A 9,724-nucleotide genomic window follows, 5' to 3' on the forward strand; every position below is an offset into this window, starting at 1 on the left:
ATTGCTAAAATTGCCAAGAAGGCTGAGGGTGTCTTGGCATCACTTACCAAGTCCTTTGTGAGCCACTCTCCGGCTATCTATCTGAGGCTTTATATAGCTATGATGCGGCCTTACCTGTAATTTGCGTCCCCGGTCTGGAACCCCGATCTTGCCCACGATATTAATCGTCTGGAAACCGTTCAGCAACGTGCAACCAAGAGAATACCCTCTATCAGGCATTTGCCATATCCTGAACGCCTTACTACCCTGAAACTCCAACGTCTGGCAAATGACTTGGCAGACGCCCTTAAAATTATTAACCATCTTACTTACAATAACTCTGAGCACCTTTTCAAACTCCACCTGTCTAACACCTGTGGACATGTTTACAAAGTCAGAAAGCAGCACAGCTTCCATGACTTTCGGAAACACTTTTTCACGCTAAGAGTTGCTGAAGTATGGAACAAACTGCCAGCATCAGTTGTTAGTTGTCGGAGGACTGCATCCTTCAAAACTTCCATGCTTCCTGAGATTCGCCAACACTACACCTGATTTTCTCCCCTCCATACACACACAAGCATGTATCTGACTCATACACTGTTCACTTTCCAGGCATTTGTACAATACTGCATATGCTTTATATGCACTTTTGACAAGTTGTAGTGCACCTGAGCACTGTATACAATAATTTCATTATTATTGTTATTTTAACTTGTCCAAATGTTGACAAGTTACAAAAGAAAATGTATAATCGTATTGAAAATATAACTTTTTCCCCCCCCCTGATAGATATAGTTTCTCTGCTCCTTTCAGCTCTACCTCGTCCTCGCCGTCGGCTCACTGAACTGCTTTATAAGACAGCTATTACACCAACTGAGAAAGACTTGAAAATGTGGAAAGATGCAATTCGCAAATGGTTTTTGCACTTTCAGAGAAGTCCAAGGGAGATAATCAGTGATGCGTCATCAAAAGTAACTGCTGTAAGATTAACAGTCAACCAACTAGAGGTAGGAATTTCAAATGTTAAAATAGGAAGAAAAAAAAAAAAAGTCGCTGAAACACTATAGCTTCAACTATACGTACACAGTTCTCCCATCAAGGTTTATTTGTCTTTCAGTCCATTGAATTCGATCAAATAGGCAGCATGAGTCAACCGAATTAAGTATATTACAACCCATAAAAAAATTGGATACTTTTTGGTTATCTCACCCCAATTAAAAAACTGGGTTATCTCCCCCAACAAAAAAAATTGTTTAACCCTCAATAAAACAAAAAAATGAAAAATTAATAAACATGAAAATAAAATTTTTATAAACAAATCATACAAAACTGAAAAAATTAAACATCTTATTGAATCTAATAACATTTTTATAACAAACCATAACATGCCTATTGAAGAGGCCAAAAGTCAACACTGTGTTGAAGTATTGAATCAAAAGGATCTAACCCTTTTAATCCAATCTCTTGTTGCCACATAAACTCAACATTTTAGTGGAGAGATAACCCAGTTTTTTAATGGCAAATTTTTAATGGGGGTGAGATAACCAAAAAGTACCAAAAATTGTGGCCACATGGTGGATTTTCAAGATATAGCCTTCCTAGATCATCGCAGATCCTCCTCCATATTTAACAGTTGGAAGAATGCAGTCTGGGTCAAATGCATCTTTTGGCTGTATATTCAGCTGGTGGTCAGAAATAAGGTAAAAGATGACTCATCTGAGAAAATAGCATTCTTCCACTGCTCTAGGGACCAATTCTTGAAGGTTGTCATTACTTTCAAGACAGTACTTCTTGATACACCAAACATTTCAGTTGGTTTTGTTACGCTAACACCTGCCATATGAGCATCAACAATCTGACCTCTTTGAAAGCCCGATAGATCTGTCATTTTAATGAATTGTAATTACCTTTTTCTGATGATATCTGAAAAAAAAGCAGCAATTTTAGCAAAACATATTAAGCAACACTAATAATAAATGAAAAAACAAAAATAAACAAGCTTTTGACGGTTTTATGGAAATTTCAAAATTATGATGCTATGATGCTAGGTGTTTCCATTATTTTGTCCAACCCCTGTATATATATATATATATATATATATATATATATATATATATATATATATATATATATATATATATATATATATATATATATATATATATATTGCACCATCACCTTCCATGATGACTGATTTTTGTATTCCATCATAATCTTCAATAAACTGCATATGTTAAATATTAGAATGGTTTCTAAATCTTAAAATAATAGAACAAAGTTTATGTGTATTTAGCAATTTAGTAGTTAATAATGCATTTGATACAAAAGTATTAAAAAGATCTGGAAATTTGAAAAATTGAATTTTGTAAATATTGGTTCAAAGAAAAAAAACAACCTCTAAATAGATATAGGAATATATTAATATATGCATAAATTTTTCTGTATTGAATTTTGATATTATTATTGATAAGTATTTCTTACCATTTCTATTCTCATAGGGTGAAGAACCATTAAACGAGAAAGCAGTTCCTACAAATGAAACAGTCGACTTACCATGTGGATTGGTATGTATTTTGCTATTTTGTTATTATCATTGTCATCATAATTTAACTTCTGTTTTTCATGCTGGCATGGGTTGAGCAGTTTGTCTAGGGACCTCATTATTGGTCAGTATGGCCAAGGGCATCACCATGCTCCTTTGTCTGTTATGGCATGGTTTCTACAGGTGGATGTTTCCTAATGCCAACCACTGCACAGAATGTGCTGGGTTCTTTTTATGTGGCACCATCACCAATGCTTTCTTTGAGGCACCAGCACTGAAATCAATTCTGCTGTGGCAGACGGGTCTCCTTGACTACAGCAATGCACCAGATATTTAGGTCCTTTGTATTTCTTTGTGATGGAGTGGGTAACATGTTTTAAGTTTATAGTGAAGTGTTACTTGTGGAACTCTTTGAAAGAGTTCATGATTTATTAGATCTGAAAATGGTGAGGCTCATAGATGAGAGAATATGTGCTTGAAATAAATGAAATCGTACTATATTGTAGACACACACAACTTATGTCACCATGAAAAGTAAATATTAAGCAACAACAGCGGTGACAGAAGTAGTGGGGCAGGAGCATTGATGCTGATGTCTAGCCCAAAATCAGTTAAAGGGAACTAATCATTGTAAGGTAGTTAGTTTAACTGTTCTAATTATTATAAAGTAATGTAGTTTCACAGAACAAGTGCATACAGAGCTAATAAATAGAGTCAGGTTAGTAGTGAAATGTAGACCCTATATGAATGTTTTAATAATGAGTGCAAAATGCATATTATTTATATATGGGTTATATATATGTGTGTGTGTGTGTGTGTGTGTAGTACCTTATTTACTTAGAACTAATGAAATAGAATAAATGATTTATAAACAAAGGTAATTTCAAAATTATAGGCTTATGCCAACTGGCCCACTCAGCACTCTGTTCTGGTTTGATCATGAGGTATATAGTTTAACTGAATGAATCTTCAACTATAGCCTTGGGCTGACCAAAGCTTTGTGAGTGGATTTTGTAGACAGAAACTGAAAGAAGGCCATCACATATATATACATATATATATATATATGTATATATATATATATATATATGTATATATATATACACACACACACACCTATATATAATGTGTGTGTGTGTGTGTGTGTGTATCTATATGTGCATGTGTGTCTTTGGGTCCGTGTTTGTCCTCCACTGCTTGACAAACAGTGTTGGTGTTTTTACATCCCTATAACTTAACACTTTGGCAAAAACTGACAGATAGAATAAGTGCTAGGCTTAAAATAATAATAATGACTAGGATCTATTCATTTGACTAAAATGCTTCAAGGCAGTGCCTCAGCATGGCCATACTATTGTGAGTGAAACAACTAAAACATAAAAGATAACAGAATTGATTGTTATTATAAAGGGGTTAGTTTTCTAGTTCACTGTTTCTGTCATTTCATTGCCTTTAACCCTTTAACATTCGGACTTCTTTGTCAAATGTAATGCTTATTTATTCACATTGTTTTGAATTAATCACACATTATTTTGCACAGTCATGGGATTGAGAAGTGCATTTCTTAATCATGCAGCCATATTTGCACCCTAAATCTACTTGCTTTAGTTTGCTTGATAGAATTTCTCTCCCCACAATTTTCAGTGGAATGATTCACATTAGGAAGGACATCGAATTATAGAAGCACCTGTTTCAACATATAAACCACTCATGAAAAAAACATATGCACAACAGTAGCAGAAAATCCTCCTAAAGTTTCTCAAGTTGGGTTTTGTTCATTACTGATGGTTGTGTTGCTTGGTAGTTTTGTTGTTTCAAACATTTTCTGTTATCTGTTTTCTGAGATATTCATAAATGTTATCACCTATCAATGTTTTTTTGTTTTTTTGTATATTTGATAGGTACTCAGCAGCATTGGTTACCAGAGTATTCCATTAGAATCACATTTACCATTTGATGCAGTTAAAGGAATAATGCCAAATGACAAGGGCAGAGTCACTGGTGCCGATGGTATGCCATACTTGCTGCTGTAACATCTACCATTACCACCACCACCTTCTTCTTCTTCTTCTTCTTCTTCTTCTTCATTGTTGTTGTTGCTATTATTATTACTATTATTATTATTATTATTATTATTATTGAGTGAGAGAGAAATGCATGCCATCAAATATATGAAATCCAATACACCCATCTGTCCGATAAGAGTACACCAGGCACATTCAGCACAACCATATGTGCGCAACATGGTGACCTTATATCAAGATAAACAGAGCTTGACCTTGCAGATGGGGCCCAGTTAGAATTTTCTTCGAGGCATGTTGATGTGTGTTATGTCTGTATGCTATGTACAAGAAGCAAGGTGAAGAGGAGCTTCAGCCAGGGTCTTTGCAGGCAAAGCACATAGGTATAAACTCTTCTGGGAAGGTAACAGTGACAGAGTAGGGGGCATGGGCATATTTCTTGCAGAGAAATGGGTGCATAAGGCCGTAGAGGTAGTCAGGGTATGCTTAAACTCAGGCAAGTCTTGCAGAATAGTATAGCTACAATTATCTCTGCCTATGCCCCACAAATGGGCTTGCCAAATGAACAGAAGGATCACTTTTATGATATTCTTCTGCAGGCTACCTCAAAAATGAGTGACAATGATCTCATTTTTGTGGTTAGAGATTTTAATGGGCATGTTGGACAGCATCCTGGTATCTTCCATGATGTACATGGGGGCCATGGAAATGGTTCCCAAAACAAAGAGGGAAATAGGCTCCTGGAGTTCTGTGATACAAATAACCTATTGATCTGCAACACCAACTTCAGGAAGCCAGCCAGCCACCTGATGACCTATCAAGCAGGTGACTCAGCTAGTCAGATTGATTTCATTCTCACCAGACAGTGGGATGCATGGTTGCTCTTAAATACAAAGACTCTCCCTGGTGAAGAGTGTACCCCCCAGCATAGACCAGTTATTAGTGACTTTAGACTTAAGGCCAGAAGGATGCCAAGGAGCAGACCAATCTGGAAAAGAAGGATTTGGAAGCTTAAGAACCCTTCACATAGAAATTTAGGGATATCCTCACTGAGAAATTTGATGAGAGGGAGGAGGAGCTACAGACTTGTGATACAGAAGGCAACTGGGAATTCCTGCAAAGCAGCTTGCTGAGTGCCACAGACCAAATCTGTGGCTGGTGCAAAGTCCCTTCTAGACCTAGGGTAATGTAGTGGTGGAACAATACTGTACCCAGGGCCATTAGAGCAAAGAAACAGGCCTGGAAGAGTTGGGGTAGCACGGAACTGTATCAGATAGCCAGAAGGAAAGCTAGAAGGTAGGTATATATAGCCAAGGGAGAAGCAGAAAAGAAGAAGTTTGTCAATGTTTAGTGATGTGAGGACCAAAGAACTGAAGTATTTCAGCTTGCAAGACAGTGTGTGAGAGTAAATCATGATGTCATAGGAGAGAAACGTTTCCACATGGATTATGGTGCACTTGTATTTAAAGATTCTGCAAAGAAAGAGGCTTGGAGATGCCATTATGAAAGGAGGAGAGTCTGCCAAAGGTTGACCCAATTGAGGAACAAGCTACCCGAATTGACAGTACCCTAGTAGATAAAGCAATTAAGGATATGAAGGTAGGGAAAGCACCTGGCCCATCAGGAATCACCGCTGAGATGCTTAAAATATCTGGCAGTGTGGGTTATGGTCTAGTCACCCGCATCATAAATCAGGTAGTTCATGAAGGAGTCATACCCAATGACTGGTGTAGCAGTACCATAGTTGACTGCTACAAAGGTAAAGGTGATGCTTCAGATAGAAATAGTTACAGAGGCATCGTATTGTTGGATCAGATGATGAAAGTTATGGAGAGGGTCATGGCCCAACTAATTAGGGAGAGAGTCTGCTTAGATGAGATGCAGTTTGGTTTTGTGCCAGGTAGAAGCACCACTGATACTATATTCCTGGTAAGGCAACTGCAGGAGAAATACATAACCAAAGATAAACCTCTGTACTTGGCTTTTGTTGACTTGGAGAAAACCTTTGACAGGGTCCCCTGATCCATTGTCTGGTGATCAATGTGGAAACTATGTATAGACGAGTGGTTGGTAAGAGCACCATTCGAGCGTGGGTCGATGCTAGTTCCATTGGACTGGCTCCCTGTGCCAGTGGCACCCAAAAAGCACCATCTGAATGTGGTCAATGCCAGTGCCCCCTGATTGGCTCCTGTGCTGGTGGTACATAAAAGGCACCCACTACACTCTCAGAGTAGTTGGTATTAGGTAGAGCTTCCAGCTGTAGAAACATTGCCAAATCAGATTGGAACCTGGTGCAGCCCATTGGCTTGCCAGACCTCAGTCGAACCATCCAACTCATGCCAGCATGGAAAGCAGACATTAAACGGTGATGAGGATCATGATGATGATGGTGAGTTGCCATTCCTGCTCAAAATGTCTCTGAATTCGGGTTGTTTAAGGATGATGAACAAAACCTGTTATAATGTGAATCCTTGTCCACTTGTATGTTATTGTCAGCACTAATATTCTTGTCACCACTATTATGTTGTGGCAGTATTCCGTGTCTTATGTCTACCTTGATAGTAAATTGAACTCATATATATCACGTAACTGACACTGACTCCAACTGAGAATGCATACAACAACTCTACTACTCTTGATTTCCTACAACGACTGACTGTCTGACTTTACAGTGGTTGGCTTATACCACTTTGTCATGTGCGAAGGGGAGTACCATTTTCACTTCAACAAAACTCCAAAGAATAACTGATTGTAAGTTCTACCACATTTGACGGAAAGATTATTCAATGCATTAGAGTAAAAATGGGAACGGTGTAGCAATTGTATACAAGAAAAGATAAGAAAATTAAAAAATATATTAGTAATTAAAAAGAAATGTGGGGTTGCATCATATTTTAGATTGTAATGTACTGTATGAGGGGGTGCTGAAAAGTTCTTGGCTGTAAGGGTATCGTGAAAGGCCTGGTTGGAGGTCTAACCTTCCAAGTTCTTTTACAGGGCTTAGTAAAATCGAAGGACTACTGCAATAAGTGAACCTGAGAGGGGAATATGTTGAATAAAATCATAATTAACTGATTCTCCTATATTTTCTTTTCCCAAAGCCAGGAATTTTTCAGCACTCCCTCACAACTCAGTGTAGTTAAGTAGAAAGAAACTGGTAAATTCTTGTGTTGGAACTGTAAAGCTGCAGAATAGCAAGATGTGAGCCTTTGAGTACAAAAGACTTATGAAGACTAGAAAAAACAAAGCCAGCATGCTCAGAGTACAAATGAGGAAAGAGAAAAACTAGGTGTGAGAGGAATCAGGTACAAGTATATGTGCACATGGAGAAAGAGTGATGCATATAGAAGTTCTGAATACTCCAGGTTAGTGGAACCTGCAGAATGAGAGCAATGAAGACTAGAGATGAAGCAATGGTTAGTACAAAGTCTAATTTGACATCTGACTGGATTTGATCTCTGAACATAGAAGAACAATACTAAAGATTGTCATTTTATCATTTTTGCTACTCCACTGTCACTAAATCATTTATAAACTGAAGTCACCAAGCCTGAAAATAACAAGATTTTCTTTGACTACTTGTTAAAGTCTACAATACTACAATGTGTGTACAAGTATATTAAAAGTAGTTTATTTACTATTTTTCTTTCTTTTTTTTTTTTTTTTGCAGGTGTTTACTGTTCTGGTTGGTTGGGTCGTGGTCCAACTGGAGTCATTCTTAACACCATGAATGATGGATTCATAACTGCAAAAACACTTCTCAAAGATCTAAAAGCAAATGTATTAGACTTAAACAAGCCAGGGAAAGAGGTTATTCTTCAGCACCTAAAAAATATTGGTAAGGAACATGTAACACATCCTTTGACATAACATAAAAGCTATATAAGAGCATACGTACTGAATACATGCATGCATGCATACATACATACATACATTATGTATGTATGTATGCATGTACATTGTCAGTTTATGATTTGAGAGGAACTAATTAAACTTTTTTGGTTATTATGTCATCATAATGTAGCTGATAAAAAAGGCTTAATGAACTGCTATGATTTATATTATTTGTTGTTATCCAGATAATAAAAATTATATCTTATTAGAAAGGTGAACTTGATAAATTTATAATGGAGAATTGAGTAAGTCAGGTATGTCTAAGTAGCAGGGACATGAACCCGACCATTTTATCACTCTACTTATATATTTCAGGTGTGCAAACAGTTTCTTTTGATGATTGGACCAAGATTGACCAAATAGAAACCTCAAATGCGAAACTAACTGAACGTCCTCGAGAGAAGATTGTTGATGTTGAGAAGATGTTGAAAATAGCTGCCTCTTAATGATAATTGTTCTACCTAGAATGAATTAGTCACTTGTTGTTTGTTTTTGTAATAAAGCATATTTATTTTCATCAATATCTAGAGCTGTTATTGTTATTTTTGTTTTCCCAACAACTGTTGTTGCTGTTGTAGCACTTATTTTTCTCAGAGATGGAAGGTGAACCTAGAATTGAGATGCATCAAAGTAAATTTAGCAAAGACTAAGGTTTTAGTAAGTAGGAAAGACGGCAGGACCCTCGTATCATCAAAGAAATGGCCTTGTTTGATACAAAGGAAAGGTGTAGATATAAAGTCCATGTGTTCTACTTAATATACACCATGGACACACAAAAGATGTGAAATTACAGGAAGACTAACAGAAAACATAAGCTTTGTATGTGGCAGATGCATGGAAGCTTACATACTATGAGCACACTGTAGATAGATTCTCTTAAATGCCCAAATGACTCATTAGCAGTAGTCAATAGCATCTGTTACTGAGAAGATATAACTGGCAGGGAGGTGGTTTCTCAGAAAATAAAGTAGCCAAGGTAAGAATGTGTTGCAAAAAGTTCAGGGAGCTACTAACACTGCTAGTAACAAAAGTGTTATCCTTCAGAGTGAAAGGCAAGTTGTATGATGTGTTAGAACTGCAACATTGCATGGTAGAAAGATATGGACGTTGAATATGGAAGACTTATGAAAACTAGAAGGAAATGAGGCCACCATGCTCCAATGGATATGCAATGTTAATGTGCATGAACACCAGTGTACAAATGAGCTAAAAGGAAAACTGGAAGACTAAGGATGAAATGACAAAGGCTGACCTGAAGATACTGCATCCAACAGAAAAGATAACAAAT

The 9,724-nt window shown here is 37.0% G+C and overlaps 1 protein-coding gene across 3 annotated transcripts in view; it reads left to right on the plus strand.

Moving 5' to 3' along the window:
• The window catches only part of LOC106882139 (NADPH:adrenodoxin oxidoreductase, mitochondrial), a 150,501-nt gene extending 141,542 nt beyond the window's left edge, over positions 1–8,959 (plus strand). For all 3 annotated transcript variants that reach the window (XM_052967978.1, XM_052967977.1, XM_052967979.1), the window contains exons 9-13: positions 793–986; positions 2,478–2,543; positions 4,423–4,531; positions 8,213–8,380; positions 8,752–8,959. In XM_052967978.1, coding sequence (XP_052823938.1) covers positions 793–986; positions 2,478–2,543; positions 4,423–4,531; positions 8,213–8,380; positions 8,752–8,882 — 668 coding nt within the window. In that variant the 3' untranslated portion in view covers positions 8,883–8,959. The remainder of the gene's footprint in view (positions 1–792; positions 987–2,477; positions 2,544–4,422; positions 4,532–8,212; positions 8,381–8,751) is intronic.
• The last annotated feature ends 765 nt before the right edge of the window (positions 8,960–9,724 follow it).

Source organism: Octopus bimaculoides, chromosome 5, assembly GCF_001194135.2.
Source record: "Octopus bimaculoides isolate UCB-OBI-ISO-001 chromosome 5, ASM119413v2, whole genome shotgun sequence".
Taxonomy (NCBI): Eukaryota; Metazoa; Mollusca; class Cephalopoda; order Octopoda; family Octopodidae; genus Octopus; species Octopus bimaculoides.